The 27,881-nt window shown below is 37.1% G+C and overlaps 1 protein-coding gene across 1 annotated transcript in view; it reads left to right on the top strand.

Annotated features, from left to right (window-relative positions):
• PCLO (piccolo presynaptic cytomatrix protein) overlaps positions 1–27,881 on the top strand; it is a 311,928-nt gene that overhangs the window by 183,203 nt on the left and 100,844 nt on the right. The window contains exons 9-11 of the mRNA XM_065743701.1: positions 254–402; positions 7,400–7,481; positions 24,496–24,621. Coding sequence (XP_065599773.1) covers positions 254–402; positions 7,400–7,481; positions 24,496–24,621 — 357 coding nt within the window. The remainder of the gene's footprint in view (positions 1–253; positions 403–7,399; positions 7,482–24,495; positions 24,622–27,881) is intronic.

The following is a 27,881-nucleotide window of genomic DNA, read 5'->3' as shown; positions in this document are numbered from 1 at the left end:
CTATAGCACTCAGCAGTAGGTTTGTTCTGATATTTAATATCCATTGTTTCAACCTAAACAGAATCTTCTCACTCTCCTTTATCACTTACAGCTAAATTATGCCTCAGTTCAATGTCTGAAGTCTCACCTGTTACTTTGCTTTAACTGCATGGCCAATTAATAACCACTATGCATGTTTGCTATGCACAATGCACATGATTGCCCTTTGCCCAGCACTGGAACAGAACATTTTACCTGTCCTTGGTTTTCAAAGCCTATCATCTCCGTCGTGAAGAAACAGATTGGTTTGACAAGCCCAGGGAATCTCGTTTGGACAATGGACATGGCCTCGACAGAAGGCTGCCTGAGAAGTTGTCCCACTCTCGACCACCAAGTCAACACCAAGATCAAATTAGCTGCCAAGTAAGCCATTCCTTTAGTTTGATAAATGTTTGAAAATTTAATTATCATACCGTTCAACAGTGGAGAGACTGTAGGATTAATCAAATTCCAGTTATTCAGTTGAAGTGCTTTTGAACCTGTGTTTGTCATCAGTACTTGAAGACAGTATTAAAAAGGCATTTCTCTGCATTTCAGTATAATTTTCACAGGTTGTCCTTGACGTTCTGAAATGTATCTGAATGGAATTAAACTAAACACAACTATGATATTAAGAAAATCCATGGTTGGTCTTCTTTTACCTCACCAAATTTATTCCATCCAAATTCAATCCCCTTATAGTAGTGGAAGGTAAAGAACTGCTTTTGTCTTGTTGACATTAGCTTACACTTTAGTTGGTCATTGTAATTCCAACAGCCTTTGATCAAGTATGAAATAAATCAGCAAGACTGATCAATCTAATAATTAAAATGTCTCATTTATTTTAGTGAGAAAGAAAAATACCATCCCATTTTTCAAACTTAATGTTTTGAAATATAGTTCAACCTAGTAAATCACCAAATATCTTCTTTTTAATAATTGAGTTTATAAATTTCATTTGATATCTTTAAGGTCTTCACTTGATTATTTCAGCTGTCATTTTTACTGACAAATTGCATTCTTTTCCAAAAGACATAATGGAAGCAAGATAAAGTATGGCATGGCCAATTTATTCTACTTAATAGCTTAGGGCTGTGTTAATTCCTCAGTAACACCTGAGTGGGACTATCCTGCTTTCATGTGGACATAGAAACTATTTTAACTGGTGAGCATGTATGAAAATAGAATGTAGGTTCTATGAGGATCCTAAAATTTATGAAGTAAGCATCCAAATATCTCATAATACAAGCTGTTATTTACTTTTGTTTCTCTTTTGCCTGTCTCTAGTTTAGCATCTTCACAGATTTATACAACCTATGTTGTACTGAGCCCTTCTTGTTGAGAAGAAATTCTTTAGAACATAATCTTTACAAGATAAGATCTCACTATGAGCCAGCAGAATAAAGTATGTTTTAGACTCTACTGCTCTTAATATCAATGTTAACAAAAACAAAACCTGCCTGAACACTTCCATCCTCATGAAAAAACGTGCATTATTATCAACATAACCAGTAGTATTTGACTACTTCAGCATCATGACTTAAAATTAAAAATTTACTTTGGAATTCAGATTGGTCCAAGAAGAGAACGACTGATATGATGATATGGACACGTTCAATGAGATATATTTAATTTTTACGAATCCATGCTTTGCCCTTGGAAATTGTTCCAAGACTTCTTACTCATCAGTAAGGTCTGATCCTTGTTTATATTGCACTGCGCTAGGACTACTTCAAGGACTTTGGTCAAAATTTTGAGGGTCCCTTCCAACCCCTGCAATTCTGTGATTCTGTGATTAAAGCTGTTGCAGAAGAAGAGCAGTGTAGAAGGAAGAGCAGTACTCTCTTCATCTCTTGCAGTCCAGGTTAGCTACAGTCATTCACTTACTGATGCAAGATAATTCCACCATGACTGCAGAAGTACGAAATGACAGTTCTCACCAATTTAGTGTCATCTGCATTGTCAAAAAGTTGTTCAGAAACTGTGTATGTTGAATATCTGTGAACATTTGAGACAACAACAAAGGAAACTGATTTTCATGCACATACAGATATGAAATTACTTATAAGATAAGAAGTGTGAGTCATTTTAAACATTTCATTCCTTAGCTGTACATTGAATTCAGAATTCATTGCCCCATGCTCTCTCTACTGTATCCACATGACCAATTCTAAGCAGAACTGTCATGTCCTGCCTCATGTTCTGGAGCTCCAAATGACAATTCCACATCCTGACCATATGAGCATGTCCAGCCTCACCTGGAGCTCTCCTGGCTGCAGATGCTTTCTGGAAATCATTTAGGATGTCTCCCAGTTGATACAGTAATTAAGCCATTGCACCTCTTTTAATATCCCACACAAAGCACAAACCAGCTGCAGAAGGAAGTATTTCCACTAGTAACATAAATGTGTTTGTCATATCAAAGTTTCAAAATATACTTTATTCACTGTAAATTTGACAAATTATTTTTGTCTTAAAAAAAAAAAAAAAGAAAGAAAAGAAAAAAGAAAAAGAATAAAAGCTTTACTGACCACAGTCATATTTGTGTTTGAGAAGACTTTGTTTCACACGTGAAACTCAAATTTTCTTACTAGGTGAAATCAGAATTGCTCAATTATGTCCCACAGAGCTTGTACAATTCAAGGTAATAAATAAAGCACACCCCCTCACTTTTGAAGCAAGATTGCAGCAGCGTGACAAGCTTGAACTTCCAAGTTTCCATGGATTTCTTATAACCTAGGAATTAAGCTTACATATACTGTATTACTAATATTTAAATACATTTGTTTCTATAGCAACTTCTGTGATTCTATGTAGTATTTTTAAATCACATTCAATTGCAGTGCAGTGTTCTGCCTTGATAGCTGTTTCCCAGTACAGTGATTCTGAACTTCTTACTTGAGGAGAGTCAACATGATTTAAACCTAATCAGTACATAATCCATTGCAGATTTCTCACTGATCCCTGTTGACCCCAGTAGTTCACTTGGACACTGCCAGTTGACCAGACACTTCTTTTTATCTCCAGATAGCACAGCTTTTAGTGATTATTTTTTTCTGAAAGTTATCCGTATATTCTGAAATAATATGAGTGTTTCAGACAGGCTGTGAAGGAGCAGTAGGAGAATGTGCCAGAGGAACAAGAGATCAGGACTAAGAGATGCACAATGAGATTACATCAACAGGAGATAAGTAGCTTCTTAATAGGGGGAGTTAAATACATATCTTCCAGTGATCACATGTGATCTTTTAAGCCCAAATTGATTAGTGAACTCATCATAGTACCACTGTGTTATCATCAGTTCATTTTGGCAAGAGTTTTCTGAGCACAGAAATAAACGTAGATTTCTACAGACTTAATCTTTGAAATGTCATTCTCCTGTATCTTATCTTGACTCTTAGAACTGTATCATTTCCTTGAAATAACATGTAACTCATGCATTTTCAGGGGCATTTAATAATATTATGTTTAAATGTATGAAATATTTCATTTAAAAATGATGAAAAATGGGACATGAGGTAAGCAACAGAGTCAAAATGAGAATGTTTATGAAAGAGATCCAGAAGACTACCTGGGAACTTCTCTGACAGATTTTACAAATGCAGAATACTTAGTTTTGATAGTTTTTCAACTCTCAAGATCACACTGAATTTATAGAAAACTGCTTTCTCTATTTCAGGCTTAGGGGAGTCATTTTTTTATATATATTCTCTGGATATCTAAGAAATAGGCATCCAATTGTTATCAAATATGTTAACTGTTTTCTGCCACCTCATTGTAAGTCAAGATAGAATTTTGCAGGCAGTTGTTCATTTTTCAGTCACCCAGATTTATTATCCTCACTGCAGAATGCAGTGACAGAATGACTTCTATATCAAAATTCAGAGTGCGATGCTGACCTCCATGAAGAAGCATACACCACTCTTCTCATTGCATTCATGAGCAGGAACTTCGTACTTGTTATGTTTTTCCTAAGTACTTCCACAAAATACCACTTCATCAGAGATCTATCAGTACACAGAACTTTCCACTGTTGGGATTTCCAGAGAACTTGGTATTCTTGCTCTGTACAGAGGAAATCCAGCAGCTCAAAGGAGCATAATTGCCTCAGCTGTAGGATTTACTGGTTCTGGCTGTCACCAGGCTTCTGCACTCATGCAATTTCCTATAGTATTCAGAAATTAAGACTGATACTCCAACTCATCAATTTGAGTATCCTCCATCCCTTGAGGACTGTTTTGTAAGAAACTGCACCCACACATAATGTATGAGGTTCAGCTTATGAGGTTGTTCCAGATTTTGGTGGAAGAGATGCAGCACTATTTAAAAATAGGGCTTACAGTGGCTGTGTTGTCTTGCTCCAAAGCCCAGGTCATACTTTATAGTTATTGTTACAGACTTTGCCTGGAATACTAGAATATATTTACTTTAGTTCTTTGACTTAAATAAAGCACTGCAGAAATTTAGTCTTAATTGTCCTCATTACTTGATAGAATTAAATTCTGTGAGGCTTCCGTAGAATTTTGTTATCAGTCAAAAAGTATAAAGACAACAAGAGGAAAATAGAGTCTACTGATTTTCTGTAACAGTGGTAAAAATCCTCAGCGCATTTATCTGCTCTTCATTCAGTTTTTCAGAAGGGCTTAATGCTGAGTGATAACATCAAACATGCCCAGAGCTAAAATTCCTGGAGGAAATGCTTTATACTCCAGTTTTCATTTAGCTCACTGGGATGGAGCCCCCAAGGGCCCTCAGAGTAATGTGCCGAAAAATGTGACGTGAGTCCTATGTCAGCTCAAAAGGGATGCTATGGGGAAAGACATGCTGGAGAGTTTAAATGTGCTGTGATCAGAGGAGGAGAGCGTTATCAGTGCTTCCTGACTCATTGCTTAAGTGTACTGAGTGTTCTTGGAAAGGTGAGGAAAGGATCTCCATGGCAAGGACAAATGGCATAACGCTGTGGGTTTTGTAGTGAAGGATTGAGTCACCTTCAGCCCTGTGACCTAAGTCTTGGCTTGGGGACTTGCACATCCTCCACTCCTGAACCCTTGTGTGATTGTGTGCAGTCTGGGCCTTCTCTGTCTTCATGGTCATAGCTGAGGAACAAGTCAACAAGAAGGTCCAAGGGGATATATTCAGGTAATGGAAACCACCTTCATAAAAAAAAGGTAAAAAGAAAAGTGAACAAATGCCAACAGTAAGCAACTTGTGTTCTGCAGGGTTTTCAATGTACTACATTTCAGATAAATATGAGCATTAATGGCTAAAGTAAAACCATCAAAGCCAATTGTGATTGCTATTCCTTGCATACTCTGTTTACAGCAACTCCTGTTTTTTCATATGTATTCTCCTGCCATTTTCAGACACAAAACCATTCTGAAGGCAAGTGCCTAATGTCATGTTCAGTTTAAGTACTGGTTCCCACGAACAATAAAAAATAATATGCTACCCTGAATGCTCATAAACCTTAATGCTTTTCTTCATAACTTTATAAATCACTAGGATTTATACTTATCATAAAATTCTGGAAGTGAAAGTAATGAGAAAGTAATATACTAAAGGAGGAGACGGTCTATATTTTCTAATATATTTGTCAGTAAATTATATACAATATGCTCTTGAATATTCTTGGATTACTTTTTATTCAGAAAGCAATTTTGCTAAAGAAAGATAAGATAGAGCAACACCAAATAAATACATTGTAAGATGAAGTTTATGAGCTGCAGTGTTGCTCAGTTAAATTTGAATTACTTCCACCAAGATGGATCCCAGCTAAGATCCACTATGTTCATACTGCTTCTCTTGAGCTTTATTACTTTGTATTCTTTTTTACTGAATTAAAAATAAAATTAACTACATATTTTTTAAGATTGTTTACAATTTTATGGAAGCTACACATGAGAAATGCATCATTTTTACTGTTAGATTATACTTGCTGACTTTTAATAACAGAAAACAATGTCCCTATCCATTTATATGTATGTACAATTCATGGCACTTTATGCACTTTTACTAGCATTAAACCCTCTGTTCTAGCTGAATCCTATGGTAAGCCATAAAGTCTGCCTGATCTCAGTTCTGATTTATTCTGGAGCACTTGTCCTCTACCAGATGTTTCTTTCATCTGAGGTAAATTATGGCTAAAACTACAGTATGTTATGGGAGGATTTCATCCTTCTAGATGCAGTGCTGTCCACTGGAAAAGAGACTGAGTTATGACAAATGATCTATGAATTCTTGCTCACTGCGAGACTGAGCTAAGCAAGTCACTTGAAATCTGTTTCCCCTCCTGTCACTTCTGTGTGCTATCCATTAACATCATAAGCTCTCCAGGGCAGAGATGAGTTCAAAGTGCTCAGTTCAGAAGGTGCTTAATCCCTTTAAATGCTTCTTAACCATAAATAACAGTAGTAACCACCTGGCAGCAGGCTGCTGATGCACTCAGACTTCCATGTGTTCATACTGATTGACATTGTCCCACCAGCTCCTGGATTCCACCCCTGGTCCCATCCCATTGGCACCCACCCATAAGCAGCCCCAGGCCACCCTGTTCCCAATGCTCAGCCAGAGTACGGTGCTCAGGCTCAGCAGAGATGCTGGATTCTGTTTAGCTTCTGAAAGACAAGAACTGCAGGCAAAGAGTGTGTGTGATGGCTGTGAGGGGTGTGAGTGTTAGAACATTCTGCAAAGGTATTTTGGTGTGAATATATGGTGATTATCTCATAGGTGGGCTGATACATGCTGCTTGGCCCCTCCTCTGCCCATCACATAGGGCTGGTGGAGTTATCCTAGCTGGCTTTGAACACACATTGCAGAGATGCATTGCTTTCAGCTTTGACATTTTGCAGTATTAGCCCAAGTGAATGCTTATCATGATTATACAAAAAGTATTATACAAAAAGATTTGATGAGGAAGTACATCGGTTCATTTGTCTTTGATGAAACTGGAACAGTAACTTGTGGCTGTCTGCACAATCTCCAACGTTTGGTTTAGGTCTGTATGAACAGTATTTTGTAACAATTATGGAAATTGTATGGCTTTTTATTCTCTTCTTGTACATCATTTGGGCAAAGGATTAATGTTAAGAAAAACTACAGATGACAGAAATCACCTTCCAGTCATTAGGGAATAAAAAGAGAACTAATGCCATATTGAAACTGAATCTCCGTTGTTGGTTTTTTTTGGAAGCAAATATTTCCCTGCAGAAGGATTTTCTTGTCTGACAAACATATCTTGAAATTAAGGGGATGTTTTAGTCGTGGAGTGGTGATATTTCCCTGGATGAAATAAGTTTATTTGCTTCTGTTTTAACTGTCTAAAATTATTGTTACAATTGATGTTACGTTATCTCTTTATGACATGCATGTTTGTGTTCCTCAGATAAATGGAAAGCCCCTGCAGTACATTTTCCCTCATGCAAGGCTCAAACTACTGAGAGACCCAAAGGATCACACAGTTTCAGGTAAACAGCAACAACCCTCTGTGAGACATATTCATTAATTTGATTAGCATGATTTGTGAAAAACGTTTGCCTTATTAAAAATTTTTCCAGCGTCATATGCAGGAGGAGGTTCAGTGGTTATCTTACATTTTTCTATTTGGTTGTAATAGAAAGCAGCAGTGCAGAAAAAACAGCACATCACAACATCTGTTTGGGATAAGTAAGCTATATAGACATTAAAAGCAGAGGGAAAATCTGTCGTGATGTAAATATCAGGAGTCTGTTTTGCTATTGCTCTTTATATAACTGCACTCTCTGCAGGAGAAGCTCCTGTAACATTCAACAGGGGAGTCAGAAAAATGGGTAAGCTTATGTAGGCATTCAACAGGAACAGAACTGCAAATTTTATACTTTCTGTAGAGCTACTGGGACTCCTCTACAGAAGTGGTTATCAGAACAATAAGATTCCATTTTTCAGTGATCTCTTCACACAGAGAAATTTTACTTGAGATTTTTTCTTTTCCATAACTAATGCAAACGTTCACATGAGGTCCTTACTTGCAGAGGAGAAGAAAATGGCAAAAGTTATGTCCAATCACCTCCCAGCTGTGAGCAGGAGTGCAATCTGATGTTTTAACATATCAGGTTGCAAACTGCTGCCAATTCCAAACGTTGCAAGGGTAAGCTCTGTCTGATGGAGGTTTTGGAATTGCGCTGTTTCTCGCATCTAGCATTGACAAAAGATTCAGAGGTTTTTCAATATGCCATTTGTCTCCTTCAGAGGTGCGTGCTTTAAAGTGGGTTTGTCATGAAATCATCAGGCTTTCTTTCCATTTAAAGAAATGCAGTAGTGTGTGTCAAACCCTGTTTCTGTGCAGAAGTAATTACCGACTGTCAGCTTTGGTGTTCCCTTGAGCATTAAGTAGAAAGTGGCACGAACTCACTTGAATTGCTAAATATTGTTTACACAAGTTTTCTGGCAGTAAAGTCATGATCACTCCCACTCCCTGCATCTACCTCTTATTTAGGGTGTTACATGAATTTTCTGTATATATTATCAGGCATTTTCTTACTAGTGAGTGTAACACCCACTGATGATTTTGGAATACATCAGGACCCTTTCACCCACGCAGCACCATTTGAAAGCAGCATCCAGCTCCTTGCTTCTGTCAGCCTTCCCTGCCTGAGGCCTTGTAGCCAACGGGAGTATCCTCCTGGAGACTTTTTGCTTTGGGGAGTGATGACTAATGCTGTGATCCAGGCCGCTGTCTTATGAGAACAAGTGGAACAACAGCCACACAACCTTGTGCAGTTCATAATGTTGCTGAAGGCCTGAGTCTCCTGTGTCAAATTACTCACACTCAAAATGTTCCAAATTCTCCACTAGCTGTGCTGCTGGCGACCATGCATCAGGGGAAATACCTTGTAAGTGACGACCGAACAGCCAAGGTGTAGAGATTTGTTTCCCACTTCTTAATGCTCTGCTCAGCATGAGCACGTGATGGAATATTCCCTCAAGGCTCCATAGCCCATGCTGGAACTGCTGCTTTAGCTGCGCTGTATTGCATCGCTGTGCCAGCTCCAGTCATACTTTTGGTTTGTAATCCAGATAAGTCCTTGGAGCCCTGCAGATACATGCTCCTGTGTGGTGTATATACAGATTTCCCTACAGGTGTTAGGAGGTTGAAATGCAGATTCTGCAGAGAAGACCCAAAGGCAAAATAGGGTACCAATTGGGAGGAGCTGATCCAGAAGAAATTGGCATATTTCTCACTCACTGTACAACCTCTAGGTACTCTAACTCCTTGCCGTCACAACTCAATCCTTCCCCCTCTCACAGAGCCCGAGAATTAAAGCAGAAAAGCTCTTTACATGTGCAGTGTTTTATGCTGAGCCTTAAACTTTGAAGGTGGGCTCTCCCAGAGATGCACGTTTTCATTTGCTTTAAAAATTCAACTTTTGTTAACTGGTATCTGTACGCTTCTAGTAAGTGTCCTTATGAACCAGACAGTGAGGCAGACTTGGAAATCCATTCCACAACAGAATTTTCTTAAAATAGTGGTAAATTAAAAAACGCATACTCTGGTTCCTCCTCAGCTTCCTCATTTTGTCAGCTAGACACAAGTAAGGTTTTTGTATATTAATCTAGATGCTATGATTGGCTCGTTGGCTGCCTATGGTTTCTTTCCTTTTTCCCTGGTTTCTTCCCTTCCTTGCATCTGCCTTGGATAAGACTCCCTGAGCAGTTGCATTTCTGAACTCAAGAGGACTCGTGGTCCTGTGTGCCCACTGCAGGGTGTGCATCATCCACTGTCTCTGATTGTCTGACAGCATGCACGAAGCATCCCTGGCCTTACTGTGCACAAAAGACTTTTTCTACACATGCAAGAATAGTTTCTAGCGATCATTTAAATGGTAAACATGCAGTTTGGTCAATTTAACAGCAGGAACAGCCTGGAGAGATTGCCAAAACTGCCAGGTTCTCCACTGGGAATATAGATCAACGTTTAAATACACAATTAGTGTATCTTAAGCAGTGTGTGCTGGATAAGCACAGACACAGCATGGGTGTATACCAGCTATACCATAGCTGTAACTATAAGAAAAAACAAATTTCATCCTTCTATTACCATTAATAATTTGAAGTCTGTAGATAATAGAATCATTTGAGTTGCAGGGAACCCTTGAAAGCCATCTCATCCACTCCCCTGCCATGATCAGGGACACCTACAGCTAGATCATGTTGTCCAGCCTGACCTAGGATGTCTCCAAAAGCTCTCTCTAGACAACCTGTTCCAGTGCCTCACCACCCTTATCATTAAAAGCCTTTTCCTCATATCCTAATATCACACCATGTGCTTACTATAGTGGAGAATACTGTCTGATAAGCATTTCAGAGATAGTCTCATTATGAATATCAGTAGTAGGAGTGATCCCAATTGCTATAAAACTCACCCTCTCTCATTATGTATTCTGTGCACGTGAATTCTGTTTATTTGCTTTCTTGCTTAATGAAAGGTACAGATGCCTTTGCTGTCTCTTACATAATATGACATAATTTTGCACCCTGAAATGTTTATCATAAATTTTAGCATATAAATGAGGTATTTAAGAATGGAAAATTGTGATGGCAAGAGAAGAGTAGATCTTATTGAAAAATAAAAGGATACTTGCTAGCTGGCCTCTCTCTGGAGAGTTCTTATTTCTCCAACATATTCCATCATCTAAAATTCACAGCTCTTCCGTTCCAGGTACTCTCTGTCTCTTCCTCATGCAACACTGTTTGATAGGAAGGAAATGCCAAGGATTTTCTCTGCAAAGACAAATAATTTGCAACATTAAAAGAAGAAAAAAGAATAGGCATCAGAGTTCTGGTGAGCTGTCAAAGCAATGATGGCAGTGATCAGTGAATGATAATGTATCAGTACTTAACGCTTCACAAATTCACCGTTTGTTTTCACTGAGCTTCTTTTGGATTCTTTAACAAAACCAGAATATGCACTGTTTCATTCTGCCAGCATTTTCTTGTCTTTCATCTTTCATCAAGGGAGGGCATGGCTATTGAAGCCATCGAAGTGTGGCCAGTGCCTTTGGAAATGTTGCAAGGAGAAAAAATTACATTATTTTCTTCCCAACAAGGTAAATGAATCTCAATAGAAATTGTGGTAGAGTACAAGGAGTGCAAGAAAATCAAAATAATTCTTGTAGGTTTGTCTCACTTGGGACTCAGTCTCAATAACTCTCCCCTTTCCATATGTGAGATGTTCTGTGCTTCCAAGAAGCAAAACATACCTGTGGGTGGGCAGGCAGGCTGTCTGTGCTCTGAAACATCCTCTTCAATTCTGATAAGGAGAAAAAAGCAGAGGGAAAAAAAAAAAAGAGAGAGAGAGAGAGAGAATTAGACTGTGTGAAGAAGATTGTGTCCCTAATCTTCACTTTAGTAGTGATGTCAGTGAAACAGCTAATAGGATGACAGGGTACCTGCAAGGCTGCACACACGTCAGAGATGCCTCATACTCTCATAAGAATTATTAATTCCTGTACCCAGCACCACATCTCTTAAGCATGCCAGCTCATGGGATGCTTATTCAAAGAGAAAGAAGAGGGGACTTAGAGTGTTTTTCTATATCAAATCCATACCACTACAGTTTCTAAACAAATAACCCAATATGTTTTCAGCTGCAAGTTCTTACAGCAAAATACTGAAATGCAGTGAATATATGATGTGTAGTCAAGGAAAAAAAAACACATTAAATATAGTCATGGGCCATGATGAATTTGGCATAGTAATCATGGATCTCAGGTAAAAGTGTAAAAGTCATCTTTTGTCCTCAGACTCTTCACAGATTATTGCTTATCCTTTTTCTTTGCTTTAGCATTGTGAAGAACTAAGGTAATAATTTGCATAACATGTATCCTCATCCAGCACTCATTTACCACTGGGGAAGGATCTAATCCCTAATTAATGGCCATAATTCCCTCAAATGCTGTCTCCTTATCAGAGAACTAGCACAAAAGCTAACATCAATAAACAGAGACAGAGTTGTTACAACCAGGCTACCCAATATTCCATGTTTATGTACCTTTTACCTGAATTAACTTTATTTGAAATTCAATAGAGTGTGTGTTTAAAATACTTTCTATGAAATCTCTTTGGTAGCTCCATTTGTTTATGCGTTTTTCAGTGTATGAATACCCATTTAAGAAAATTCAATGAGACCACAAGAAGAATGCATGTGACTGATATAGAAATGTGTCTACTGATCATAAAAGTCATAGATCTAATGCAGGAAAGGATACCGAAGCAAATCATTGTAATTACTGAGTTAGAGTTCTGTTGGCCCCCTGTTTCTCATGGAAAGCCAAGAGGAAAGCAGGCAAGTAAGAATGAGATTGAAAGAGGCTGAAATTGCATCTGTCAATCTCTAACTGCATCTACCACAGCTCAGCACTTTCTCTTAAGGAAATAGAAGAGGAGATATTCAGGGAGGTCTGTCATCAGACAGATGACTGTCAAGGACATTAGGACAAAACTGACAGAAGTCCTTCTAATGAAAGTAAAATGCACAGAAATGCTAGTTTAAGGTTTAATTTCTCAGGAAAGGTGTGAATGATCTTAGCAACTCTCAGAGAGAAATGAAGACTCTGTGCTCCCATCTTTACACACTTGCTATGAAAAATGTGATTATGTTTAATAATTACACAATTATAACTACATTAGAACAAGGCTGATAGAAAGGGCAAATAATTGGTTGTTGAAATACTTTAAATCACCTTTTGAATGTCACTTTTTTCCTGTCTTGATTATAAAGGAAGCATGAAGTGTCTTAGACAGATTTTGTTCCGGTAGATCTTAAATTAAATGAGATGAATACCTGTGGCTTATGTACAAAGAAGCTATAGAACAATAAAAGGATGTGGGGAAGACAGATCGCTGAAAGGACCACATTACTTCACATCACCAAGTGACAAATGCCCCTTTGAGTTGGATACATTTTCCAGAGCAAGGTGCTGTAACAACCTGAGAATGATTGCCTCCCATTCACTATTTATTTCTTGACTTCAGACTGCAGTTCTTAGAAGTGTGTTAGGCATACACTTTCAGGAAGTCTGGCAGCAGGATGAGTCAGGTTAAGATTTCTGATTTTACAGGTCACTGAAATGGAGAAAATATTCCTCATGCATGGATAGGGAATTCTGAATTCATGCCTCTCACAGCATCATTACAGCAACTAACTGAGGTGCAACAATTGCAAAGAGAAATCTGTTGTTCATTATCTGTTCTTCATTACCTGAAAAAGGACTTATTCTTACTTCAGTAATTTTTTTCTTCAGACATTTCCTTTGAATAACCTCAGGTTTGACAGAAAGTGTTCTTCTTCCTGAAGAAATCTGCTCATCAAGAAAAGGAATGGAACTGACAGTAGACAATCAAGGCTGATGAAGCCAAAGTTGTCAGAGGATAGGAACTCCAAAAAGTTATTTAATTTCTACCACCCATGAAAAAAAAAAAAAAGCCACCACCACCACCAACAAAAAAACACAAAAAAACTAGATCCTGTAATTACTACAATGCCCATTTTTATAATAGTGATATAGAGACAGGAGACAAGGGATTAAGATATATATGCAGAGGTATGATGATTTTAATATTAGGTTACTTTCTGTAAAAAATGTTTTAGTTCTGCTGCCTGTTGATGACGTGGAGAACAGTAGCCACTGGCTTAAACAAACATCACTTTGAGAAGAGTGAAAACTTTCCTTATTTGACAACTAATTCTAGTGTGCAGAAAAAAATATGATTCAATTCTCTAGATGTGGAAATGAAGTGTTCAGTATCTAAAGCAGCAATGCAGATAAAAATTTTATCCTCATCCCTGCCATAAAGAATATTTTAAAGGGTTCATTTTACTGAGCAGCTAGTTGATTAGTAAATTACTTAATTCATACACCATTTTTCTTCTGCAGTAGATATTACAGGAATGTTTTATTTTATTTGAGACATCTTATAGATAGATAGATAGATAGATAGATAGATAGATAGATAGATAGATAGATAGATAGATAGATAGATAGATATGTTAGAAATAAGATGTGGCATGTCAAGTCTCATTGTACTGATATTCCAAAAAAACAACCAAACCAACAAGAAAAACGACCTGAAAATCACTTTGTCAACTGCAGTAAAGTGTAGAAACATTATTTTTCTGTGTTTTGTTTTGTTTTCATTTGATTTATTATCAGCCCAAGCTGATATAGCAGAAGTAATGGGACTTCATGACCTAAAAACATAAGTTGAAATCCGGCAGATGAGAGATGTTTAAATACAGTTTATAACCTCATTCAGGAGTGTCTGTTGTCATCAGGGAGAGAGCATGTGAAATGAATGGAAGGTCTCAATGTGTGTCTTAATTAAGAGTTCCCTGTTTCCATATACAAACCTGTCCCATATTCACAGGCAGAATGGTTTTAAGAAATGAACTGTCAAATGGCAACTCCATCCTTCCAATGGGACTGCCTGAACAGCTGCACTGTGATACCTCTTCTGAGAATGAACATTAAGCTTCTGTCTGTCCTGCTGCCAGCTTAGGCACTTTTCCAAGCAATGAGTCAAAAGTTAATTTGAAGTTTAATGACAGAGGAATTAGAATTCCTTCACTTATTTTCTGTAATTTATATTCTTTTCATAGCACTTTTAATGAATTAAACACCCCAGACATATAGTGTTTTTCTCATTGAGAAAAAAGGAAGAAAGCTCTTTTTTTTTTGCAAATAATTAAATCGCTTCAGGTGTTACTTGCTTTGGAAGAAGGATATTTTACAGTGAATGGTTTCTCAAACTCTTCTTCATTCATGACAGTTATCTATGCAATGCTGTGTCAGTTGATCCTCTTCTGAAGTAAGCCCATTTGGGTGAGATATTCTTTTGACTTTCTGTCAAGAATTGTTCAGAGGCATTGCTGGGTACGTTTTAAATACAGGCTGTAATATCTTTTCTAGAGATTCCTCAAAATGTTGACCATGAGCTGTAAATGTTACCCATGATATGCACACTCCCCAGGGAGTAGCTTTGGGTTTAGCCATTACCATACCAATACATATTTGCACAAATATCACACAGATTTTCTTTGCTCTAAGAAGTATATTGAGTAAAAGTAAATGTTAATTTTACTTACATAAACACCTGTATACAGGTTGTATTAGTCTGTAACACCAGGAGATGTTATGCAGTGTTTTTAATAAAGGGTCAGCATACAAAGTTGTAGTTAAGAGAACTTAGGTAGTATATGGTAAGCCTTCAGGCCTTTACTTATTATTTTCTTTAACATAATATAGATAGTGTCAAAACCTGGAAACCCACTTACAAAGTACTTAAATAAAGTTTCAAGTTTTGGTCTAGGATGTTAAGACAACAGATAACATTCTCCTAGAACTGACCTGTTATTTGAACTGTAATAAAAAAAGTCACGAATTTCCCAGATTCATAATATGCTAATTAATTTGTGATACATGAGCAAAGCATCCTTTATATAACCCTTTCCTATGATAAGAGAGTTGACTCATATTATATGGGAAATATGAATAAAATTTTCCCCCTTGTTACAAAGAACATTTGCAAAAGACTAAAAAGTCTTCAAGCTAAAAGCTAATTCTGTAGAATTGAAAATGTCATGACAATTGATTGTTTTTTTTACAGTAAAGTCATATATGATTGACTGACACACTGGCTGAACAGAGCAAAGGTTGTCTTTTATGATTCATTCTGTAGGAATCTGTAATGTTTTGTGAAGCATTACATTTACAAGTAGTCAGAGTGGCTGGACAATGTGATGAGTAATAAACTGTTTAGATGGATTTAGAGGGCAGTGGTTAATGGGTTGTGCTTTCCCTGGGGGCACATAATGAATCTAGGGACTTACCTCATTTAATATTGTTATCAATGATGTGGAGGAGATGATGGAGTAAACTTTCATAACTGTTAGAGATGGCACTGGATTATGGAAAAATGCTTAAGGGTAGGGCTGACATTCAGAGCGACCAAGACAGGTAGGAGGAACAGACCAATAGGAACCTTGTAAAATTCAACAAGGACAATGCAAATCCTGCCCCTGGGGAGGAGAAACCCCATGCAATGTCACAAGGCAGGGACTGTTTGGCTGGGAAGCAGACCTGCAGAAGAGGCCACTGGGGAAGGTCATGTAGCTACACACTGTACACTGTAGCAGCAAAGAAGGCTAACAGCATCCACGGCTGTTACCAGAAACATTACTCTGTGTTAGAAAAGTTTACACATCTCACATCTATATATCTTACTTGCTATGTCATATTCACATCTGTTGCTGTCCCTTAAATAGCAAAGATGATTGGGAAGGGAGTGTTCAAAGCATCCTAAATAGAGTTCAGCTGTCAGCCAGTGGCATTTATTGAGCCACTGGTGTCTGCCAGTAAACACAGATGAATATCAATACCTATAGTTTTTGCATAGCTTTAAAGCTTCATAGTACCATAAATGGCACATGAGTAATCTTAATCCGATGTGACAGATCATCCAAAAAGAAATCTTGTCTCTTGTTTTCAAGAGATATTGTAAGTGGTCCAAGAGGCTAAATTGTAAAGTACTTTATGATCCTTCAGAATGAAAACCCGTGTACAAAGCATCACGAAACTTTCTCAGCTGATACAAATCAATGTTATGCTATTAAAACAAACAGAATATAAATGAATTTCTTCAGCTCAGGATTTGGCTTCATGTATTTTTTATGCCTTCATTGCAAATGGCTAAGTACAATAACAGAAAATCTAATCATGCTTTTAGGAAACAACTTCATGTAAGTGAATTTAGCTTAGAAAGTGCCAGAACTGGGTTTTTTTGAGAACGTTCTTGAAAGTGTTGTACCTACCTACACAACCAAGTTTTGGTATTGCTCATCGTAGTATATATTCTATGTAACTGTGTAGCAATAATAAGGCAAATATTAAATTATCCTGCATTTAACTATAAACACTTATTTTTCTGTTGGTTTCCAAATGCCTAACCTAACATGTTTGTGCTTACTTTGCCATATTTTCTTTCTTCCTGTTATCTAGACTTTCCAGATTGTAAAGTGATATGTAAATAGTTTACTTTTCTTCACTTTTAAAACCAAACTCTTCAAAGAGAGTACTATCTTATTCATTGTTTACTGTGGCTGACAGTTCTGTTCATACAGACAGATGAGGACCCAGCAGAACCCCAGTATATGTCCAGATAAGACTGGAGCAGGAATGAGAAGATAATGTAATTTAAATGACCACATGAGGAAGATATCTTCACTCTCTGTTCACAGCCAGATAGAGTTGGAAAACTTCGTAATGTTTGTTATGATTAATTTGTTCTCATTTCTGTACCATGATATTTTGTCATATTGTAAAATTATTCGTGCCTAATATCTCTTTTTCATGCCTTATTGTAGCACATTTTTCTAGTCACTGCCATCTGATCCCCAAAAAGGTCACTATTGTCCTTCTTTGCTATGATTCAGCTGCCTGGTTTTGAATTTTGTTTTTGAAAGTTTTGAATTTGTTTATGAACTTTTTTTTTTACTTCCCTGGGGGGTATGTCTATGCATTGGATCATGGGCCCAAAACAAATGACTGAATATCCATTTTGAAACTTAAACTTCTTTAAAGATTAAACTTCAAAGCACATAGAAATCAAGAGAAATAGCAAGTGATTTTCAACTACTGTCTTGAAGGGCATGCCCTTAGGCACTAGAAATCAAAATCAAAACATTTATATAGATTTAGATCGACATACATAGATATATCTTTCTAAAACATCATACACCTAGAAGTCTATTAAAAATTCTGAAAGCTGTATATCTGCTGTTTATCCTGTTCCACAGCTGCAGCTCTAAATATACTTTTTGTATTCCCACATATATCTGGCTGTCGTATTGCTACTGATTCTCTTAATTTGAGTTTCTTATGCCAATTCATTCAAACTCATGTGAGTTTCTTGAGGAATACAGTCCAGGCAAAAAAAAACAGTTGAGACCCTAAATTTTGAGAGTGCAGACTTTTTACTATTTAAGAAATTACTGAATGAGATCCCCTGGGAAGCTGTCTTTGGGGACAATGGAGCAATGCTGAGCTGGCAGTGTTTAAGGACACCTTTCTGTGAACACAAGAGCTCTCCATTCCCCCAGTTTAAGAAATCAAGCAGAGGAGGCAGGAAACCAGCATGGCTGAGCAAGGAAGGTCCTGATGGTCAAAATGAGGGAAAAGAGGGACATGTACAGCATGTAGAATCAAGGATTTGTGGCCTGGGAATAATACAGTCCAGACATGCAGAGCATGGATCAGGAAAATACAGACGAAACTGAGCTTGGCAAAGGACGTGAAAAATAAGACTGGATTCTACAGGTACACAGGTCAGAAGAGATAGGTAAAGGAGTGAAGTCTGATAAATTGAAAGAGAAATCTGGCTACAATAGACATGGAGAAGACAGAGGTACTTGGTTTTTTTTTCCTCAGCCTTCAATGAAAGACTTCCTATGTCTCTCACATCCCAGAATCTCTTGGAGGGGGATGAGGGAGAAAAATCTGTCCCACTGTAAGAGAAGAGCAAGTTGTAGACCACTTAGTGTGACTGAATGTGTTTGGGACTGGATGACACGCATCCCAGGATCCTGAAGAAATTGGCTGATGTGATTACCAAAACATTCTCTATCTTATTTAAAAAAGTAATGGCTATCAGGTGAAGTACCTGCTGAGTTGGAGAAAGGGAACCATCACACCCACTTTTAAGAAGGGGAAAAAGGAAGATCAGGGAACTACAGGCCTGTCAGTCTCACCTCCATTCCTGGGAAGGTCATGGAGCAGATAATCCTGGAAGAGATGGTGAGACACGTGTGAGATGAAGATATGATCTGAGGGCAGATTGTATGTGGCTACTGTTGGCCTTCTGTGATGGAGTGATGACATTGGTGGACAAAGGAAGAGGAACTGATTTGTCTACCTGGAATTCTGCAACGCCATTGGAATGGTCTCTCCCCTCATACTTATCTCTAACTTGAAGAGATACAGATTTGAAAGGTAGACCATTCAATTATTAAGAATTTGTTAGGTGGTCACACTGAGAACATTGTGATCAGCAGATACATGTCCTGATGGAGGCCCATCAGGATGTGTAGTGTTCCCGAGGGGCTGTGTTGGGATCAGTACTCTTTAATATCTTTGTCAATGACATGGACAGTGGACTTGAGTGCACCCTCAACAAGTTTGCATACATCACTAAGTTGAGTGGTGCAGCAGATAGAAGGCAGGGATGTCCAAAGGGACATGGACGAGCTGGAGAGGTGAGCCCATGTGAACTTAATAGTTTCAACAAGGGCAAGTGCATCACAGCAATCCCGAATGTGTACAGACTGGGAGAAATACTCACTGAGAGCAGCCCTGCAGAGATGGACTTGGGGGTCTCAATTTTTGAAAAACCTAACATAAATCAGCAGTGTGCACTTAACAGCCTAGAAGGCCAATGGTTTCCTGGACTTCATCAAAAGATGAGTGGCCAGCAGGAAGAGGTGATTGTCCCTCTCCACTCGGCCCTTGTAAGGCCCCATCTGGAGTACCGCACCTAAGCCTGGGGTTCCCAGCATAAGGAATATGTGGAGCTGTTGGAGTGGGACCAGAGGAGAGTCATGAAGATAGAGCACCTCTCATATGAAGACAGGCTGAGAGAGCTGGGATTGTTCAGCCTTGAGAAGACTCAGATCAGACCTCACTGCAGCCATCCAGTGCTTGAAGGATATAAAGACAGAAGCAACTGACTTTTTATATGAGCAGATATAATAGGACAAGGGGGAATAGTTTTAAACTAAAAGAGGGCAGATTTAGATGAGATCTTAGAGAAATTTTTCACTGTGAGGGTGGTGACGCACTGGCAGATTGCCCAGAGAAGTTCTGGATTCTCCATCCCTGGAGATGATCAAAACCAGATTGTCTGGGGTTCTGGACAGCCTGGTCTAGTACCTGATCTCGTGTCTGATCTAGTGGGTGGCAACCTTGCCCATAGCTGGGGGCTGGAACTAGGTGATCTTTAAGGTCCCTTCCACCCCAAGCAATTTTGTGAAAATCTGTTGCACATTGTAATTGCTTTTTTGCTATCTTTGTTCATCTAATTTTACAAGTGGTTTTATCCTTCGGAAATTTAGCCCAGAGGAAATACTTGTTTGAGTTAGCATATGAACATTGTTTGCACAGAGCTTCTGATTCACATGGCTGTATTCTCAGTCCACTGATGCAGTTACTGTTCCTGTATGGGGATTACCCTTTAGTTAAGCAATATCAATCCCTTCATTTGATGCTGGAATTCTGTTTTGGTTTATACAGGAAAATATTCTTGCAAACTTATTTTCACTTTGGTATTAAGACAGAAACAACAACAACAAAAGCCCTGTATGCTGCAAGTTACTCAGCATTGCTCTGTGCTCTACTTCTTCTTATTTATTTATTTATTTTAATTACTTGCCATTTATATATGTAGTTATTGACATTGTTTTTAAAGTCACACCTAATCATTGCTTAGAAGCTTAAACAGTTCCAGGAAACGTAGGTTGCTCATATAGTAATGATTGTAGCAGAGCTGTTTGACTAAGTAGTAAAACATAGTAAGATTTCATGTCCTTCCCTGTGAACAGAGCAGCAGCAACAGATAGGCAGCAATCTGATCTTTTGTCAATGGTTTACGGATCTGTTCAGCCTGGTTCTGCAACTAATGGGGCATGGGAACCTAAGGACCCATGCCCTGAGAATGGGGGAGGTGGAAAAGAGAGAGGTTAGGGAGATGAGCCTAAGAGCAAAACAGCAGCAACGATCTAAGGAGGATAACTAATTTACTAAATAAGATATCAGAATACAAAATAATATAATACAATATAGTGTGAATTGAGGTTAATAAATCAAATAAAGTGAGAGTGTCCAAAACCTAAGGTCTTACTCTAAAGCTGAAGGCAAGATGGGTAAGGAGCTCTCAGTGCAGATGAGCAGCAAAAAAAAAAAAAAAAAAGGGGCAGTCTCAGGACTTGCATGCAGTTTTATCTTTCCTTCTGAGTGGAAAACAAGAACGCAAAGTCCTGTGGGGTGTGTCACTCTTCTCTTCTGAGAACCAGGTACCCAGAGATTCGTCAGTACACAGACTGGAGCATTAACTCTTTGACCCCCAGTGCCTCACGTGTTGCTATGATGTGGACACCAATAACAAAAATCATAAAACCATGACATCTTTATTATCTCTATAATGGCGAAAAATGATCAAAACATAGCTGCAGAACTTATGGCCAGCCTACTGCAACAGAATACATTATTTTGTGTCAGCTGAGTGATGTTTCTTGTCTTTCTACTGTGTTGCTTCCATGGCAGGACACAAAAATATAAGGGGATAAGATTTCACAGTGTTCTGAGGAACACTGAGCTGCACAAGTTTAAGTCAAATTGAACACCAAGTACCCAGTGTTGGAGATAAGGAAAAAAAGAATGAGGTGTTTCTCAAATACTTCTGCAGTGATGCTTGCCAGGTCACCAGTGACAGAATTTATCAGTGACAATTTGTTGATCACTACTCAAATATACATATGTGAATACACACTGCTGAAACTGTTTTGTCTAGAAGGACATGAAATTGTGAGAAAAATGACATTTTGAAAGTCATTAAGTAAAAAAATTGGGGGAAAACACATCTTTTATTAAGCATTTGAAATATTCATTGAACCTCATGAGTTTATCCTTTCAACTATATAAGTCAATGGCTCGTAAGCTAATTGTAATGATTTAATATCTGTACTTGTTTATCATTTTATAAAATAAATTTAGTTGTATCCTCTATCTTGTTAATGTTTAGGATTAAGCTTTTATTTTCTGTTTTGCTTAGTGAGCTGCATCTTAAGGCTTCAGTAAAGATTAGATGGAAAGGTAGGCTCACAGCCTTGGGATATCAGTAAAATCAGTTGCCTTTAATTAGCAGTCTTCTAGCTTTGAAGCACCCTAAAAAGCATTGGATCTTAAATATGTAAAATTCCCTTTGAAGAGAAGGGAAGATATTTTCCATAAAAATATCTTTCCTGAAGGTATTTTCCATAGAAATCAATAGAGATCAGAAAGATGCCCTTTCTCATTCACAGCACAGATTCCATTTCTCTCAGTTAACATATCTGATGTCTTATTAAGAAGAAAACAGGAGTTCATTACTCTGAAAAGCTAGAGTTGAATGATTAACATCTGAATAGATCAGAATAGTCTGAGAGATGAAAATTAAGACTCAAAGACTGAAAGAAAAGACAGAAAAAGGAGATCTGAGAAACTGTATGTTTGATAATACTTTTAAGCTATCTCCTCAGTGTGGTATATTGGTCAATGTCATTGCAAACAGAAGTAGTAAGCTAAATATTTTTGAAGTATATAGTACACATAAACAGACTTGAAATCCCGTCTTCATATGAGACAGTATTGCAACAAACAAGCAATTCTTCTTTGTCAACCAGAACACGATGGGCAAACATTAATGCATTCACTCTGTAAAGAAATGAATGTTTTGTTAGTTAATTTATTTCTTCTAATAGCATTTTTGCAACATAATAATAATGAAATACCACTTTCTAATTCAGTACAAACAAATAAAATAAGTGAAATTCCTCCAAGTTGTCCAGCAACAGCAACATTTGCAAACAGTCTCATTTGTATGATTGCCCCTTAGCAAGCATGCTCATAATTAGTACACTTTAGTCATACATTTAACTCTAAGAACTTAAAAATTTCAAGGCTTTTCAAAGTCTATATTAATAAAAAGCTTCATGTTAGCACTGAAAATAATTTGTTCTATTGGCAAGTAGCATTCAAATTACACTGAATAAATAATTTCCTCTCCTAAACAAAAACAATAATAGAATTTCCAGTAACACTGTTCCAGAGTTCCAGTATAGCTATTGTTTAAAACACCACATCCTTTCTGTAAATCAAATTATTTGCATTAGAAATAGCCAAACAGCAATACATATAGTTGATCGATTATCATACATGCTGAGCTCAAGATTAAAGGAGTATAAACTATCATGTTGGATGTAACTTGCAGAAATTTAATTATATTCCCTATGCCTGTAATTAGCTTGGGTATTTCTATGAAGTTGTTTTATGCTGACTATATAGATAGCTTTGCATTTTTACTTCAGGGGATCCCCCTCAAACTCAAATATTTATGCCTTTCCAATTCTTAATTTGCTGTTAAAACAGCTGTTCACTTATCATGTTCAAAGAGAGTCTGACAAAGATCTGCGTTCTTTTACACCACGTTTGCATTGCTTAACATCTGCAGAAATACAAGCTTACAGGAGGCTGACTTTCTTTAAGATATTGCTCAGGACTTCAAAGTGTAAAAAAGAAGACAAACACGATGTGAGAAAATGTATTTGCTAAAATTTTTAACAAAAAATTCCAGGGAACTTATTCAGAAATTTCATGCTATGAATTTCATGCTGAGTATTCCCAACTTCAGTGTGACTCTGCTGGCCTTTGTTTTCTTTTTGTTGTGCTCTTTGGGGTTCAGAAGAAAATAAAAGGGTTATTCAGAAAATGTATCTACGCAGATGTATCTATCTATGTATATATGAGGAAAGTTGTCACAAAGGATATAAACTTAGATAAACTGGGGTAGAAAAACAAGTAGAAACTTTTATGTCTGGGAGCTCAGTGAGTAGCTGCCTTCTAATGCAATCTCAGGGCTGATCTACTGAAACAGTAATAGTACTCCTGGGAAAAAACTGAATCTCTGGATTTTTTAAAGAAGAAAGAAAATATATCAAATTTGATGGTGCATTACCACAAAGTGATTATAGGCTGTTTTCCATTCTGATAATTCATATATCTTCTTATGTAAAATATGTCAATTAAAAGCAAATATTTTTAAAAATATATCATTATCTACTAAATGTAGATTGATGTAAATGTACATGCTTTGCAGAAGAATCTCAATGATTCTAATGAATCTAATTCTGGGATTCTACAAGCTCAGCTACTATAATTTTTCAGCTAAATTGTATTCGTGTTTTTGTCATATGATAAAGCTATCCTTTGAATCCATGCTTCACATAGATTTCTAGCATTTTAGTGCAATTTAAGTCATACTGCAAATTAAGGTTGGCTTGAAATAGATTTGCCATGCAGATTGTCATTTTACAGTACTGCAGGGCTGTCAGAAAAAGGTAGGATTGCCTTCCGTCCAGTTTTCAGTGGATGAATTTTGTGTGTGATGCAAGTGATACAGAATTAACTAAAAAAAAAAAAAACAACAACAACAAAAAATATTTTCCTGCACTGAAAGTAAACTGAACTCTACTACTCAAAGTTAAGTCTTTGAGAATGTGGTGGATGTGATCTTATTCTTCTGCTCACAAACAGAAATTAGTGATGAAATCCTGCTGATTATTTGTTCTCTTTCTTTCCTTCCGGTGAATTTTTCATTGCTTCATCTCTGTTTAAAGTTTCCTTTTTCTTTTGATCTCAGGTAATGGACTGGGAATCCGAGTCGTAGGTGGGAAAGAAATTCCAGGAAGCAGTGGAGAAATAGGAGCTTACATTGCCAAGGTCTTGCCTGGGGGCAATGCAGAGCAGACAGGGAAGCTAATAGAAGGTAAGCTGAATGTATTATCGAAAAGTGGAAGCAAGAGAGTGTTGGGAATACAGTAGGATTGTTTATAATATATTCTCATACTGTTTTACTCTCACATAACAAATGTAATCTTATGCAAGGGCAGAGGTGTATCTCAGAGCTCTTGTAAACATCTATCAGTCTTAAAACTGAAAAGGAACAAAAGACTCCTTCATGCCCTTTGTAGCCAGAGAGAGTTACCATGGTGAGCAGTTTTCTGACATGTCTTCCTTACTCTGTACCATCATGCTGTCTTCTGCACTAGGAGCAAGACAGTATGGCAAGAGTTCGCCTGTGTCACATTTTTTATGGACGTGTGCCATTTTGAAGATCTTCACCTGGCTTGTTCACCTAGGTATCCCTGTTTGGGATCGCCTTTCTTAGTCACACCTTTAAAATGAATCACAAGTCCAGTTCTGTTCTATTACACTCACTAACTTTTTTTTCTTTTTTTGTGAATATCTCTGAAGTCAGGCTTGACTGAATTCATCTGACCTAATTTTATTTTTACTGTCTAAAAGAGTAAACAGGAAATGGAGAAGAAGCAGCATCTACGCAAGGGCAATTCATTTAATCTATCATAGACCTCTATTTCAAGAACAGGGAGTGTCTTTCCATTTATTTGTCTTCAAGAAAACTGCATTAGACCACACAGTTCCCTTTAGGCAGCTAATGTGTGGTAAAACAAATGCTGCTTATTTTTTATGTTTTCAGATATTATTGCAGATCTGATAATTCTTTCTAATAACATTTTATGCATAGTAATATAAATGATCTTTTTTTTCTATAACTGTTGCCTTGTTACTTTTTTCATATATGTATGCACCTGAAATGACTATTCATGTGGACAAAAGCATAAAATGTATTTCTAATTAATTCATCTATTTTTTTTGTATTTCTTTAATAAAAGTGGTGATCCAGAAAACAATTAAAAATTGAATCCAGAAAAAAGACAAGCAAGAGAAATAATTCTCCGAGGCTGAACTCAATTCACATAAACTTTCTGAATAGAAAACATGCACCAGAAGTCATGATTAAATCAAAAGCACTTTGCAGATAGAGTAACAGAGTAAACTGATTAAAGAATAGATCAAATGTGCTGTATTTATAACAAAACAGTATCATCTGCATTCATGTTTTCTCTTCCACTTTTTACATCCTTGGTGTTTTTGGTTTTCTTTTTTTGTCAATTTTTAAAGATAAAGAAGTACACTTATACCTCTGTCATTGTTAAATTAAAGTTAAGGTGAAGGAATGATATATCAACAAATATATTTTTCTTTTTTTCCATATATAATAGATCTTACCATTCAGATTTATGTGTAGTATCTTACTCATGAAACGGTAGAAATGTGTTATTTATTGCACATAAGTAATGAAAGAATTGTCCTTAATTGATTTTGAAGCCAAAATTTGTTTTGGCTCCCTCCGTAGAAAAAAGTGAGTCTCTCATAGCTGCACTAAATCATGAAGCAGCACGCAGGTAACCACACTTCTTGTTTCTCTCATTGGGAGCTCTTCTGAGAACTGAGGTTTAAAGAACTTCCATTCCCACCATATGGTTGTTTTTTTAGCAGTGCTCAAGAGCATCTTGGATTTACAGTAAGTACTGGAGAAATTCAAACAGGGCAGCTTGCTTTTCTTTCTGTTTTCATGATGTATATTTATTTATTCATATTTTATAGATAGTAGGACAGCAAAATATTTATTTGTTTCATACTGCCATCATATAATCAGTAGTGCTTCTGGCTTTTATAAACAAAGTTTCATAGACTTGAGTAAATTGGTATAAGTCTGTAGCAACTATCAAAATCAGTAGACTTAATTTGTAGAATTTGACCCCACAGTATCCCAGAATGTTTTACTATTAATATGTTGGATGTTTTGCCAGTGTAAAAAAGGGACTTTCTGTAGAATCTACTATTAATATAGCATTCAAGACAAACATGAGTCTTCCCCTTACTGACAGTAATTGATATGTCTTAAAACTTTCCTATGTATGTAATTTACTTTTTACATTATTTTAGTTGGCTTGAGGTCTTCAATTACTCTCATATGGATATGTGTAAGTCTAGCCAAATTGCCAGTGTTACTAATATTGCTGACATTGCTGGGACTGAAAATAGAGGCTAGTCTTACCAAGATGTTGACTCTCTCATATCACATACAGAAAACTTTATATGTGGTTATCCATAAAAGTCAGTTCTTCTGTATTAGTTATTTGTAGAGTAATCATGAGTAGTCTCACCTGCTAAAATGCTGTGTGACTTCAAATTAGAGAACATACCTACTCATCAACAAATCCTATAATATTGTCATTACAAGGTACTACATGACTCACTAGCCTTTCCAAGAATGTGATTCACTGCAAAAAATCCCATCCCATCATATTGCATCCCATCCCACCCCATCTCATCCCATCTTTTTATTTCTTCTAATTCTCAAAACAGAAAACACCGGTCTGAAAACCCTGTCAGTAGAGTAAGGAACAGGATAGATTTACTGTGGTTATAATGGAAGCAAGGTCCTACTCATTGTCTGTGTGACTGTATCTGTGAAGAAATGACATACTTTAAAATACAGATAGCATTCTTTCCTTAGGGAATAGCAATCTATAAAATTTTAGCCTATTTAAATAGCTTTGGAGGAGTCAGTGCAGAAAAGTTTATTTATAGTTCTGACTGGCAAATACCAGTCTTTCTTGGTTCTCTCACCTTGAATTACTTTCATATGTCAAAAATATATCTGATTCATCACTCACTGGCATCACAAAAAACTGGAGGTGGAAGACTCATTCCACTGAGCTCATCAAGTGCAGGAATTGTTTAATAGATGTGTCTGTGCTCCCTCTCGTGTTGACAGAAGCAGTTCAGTTATATTCTCCCTGGTAAATCTACACGGGAAATGGCATCTCATAGTGTCAGTGTTTTTCAGAAACATAAGAACTAGACTAAAGTGCAGAAGTAAAACACTAATATTTGTTACCAACTGTTATAATTTCCTGGATGCCTTCAGCCTTCCAGAGCTCTCATTGGAGCATTTTGACAGGCTGACTGGAAAGCTTGGTGCTCATGAAATATGGGTGTCTTTGTTCCATGTTTTCAATCAATGAGGCACAATACCTTGCAATGCTTAAGCTTAAGCTAGCTAACATTTACTGTAATCAAGAGGAAAATCCTTGACTTTCTGGTCTTCTTATCATTCTAGGAGATTTGCATACTCTGAACTTGCTAATGGTGAAC

Source organism: Cyrtonyx montezumae, unplaced genomic scaffold (genome assembly GCF_038088225.1).
Source record: "Cyrtonyx montezumae isolate F1298 unplaced genomic scaffold, pur_monq_1.0 scaffold_3, whole genome shotgun sequence".
Taxonomy (NCBI): domain Eukaryota; kingdom Metazoa; phylum Chordata; class Aves; order Galliformes; family Odontophoridae; genus Cyrtonyx; species Cyrtonyx montezumae.
The sequence above is the reverse complement of the archived record's forward strand: the minus strand, read 5'-3'. Positions and strand labels throughout refer to the sequence as shown.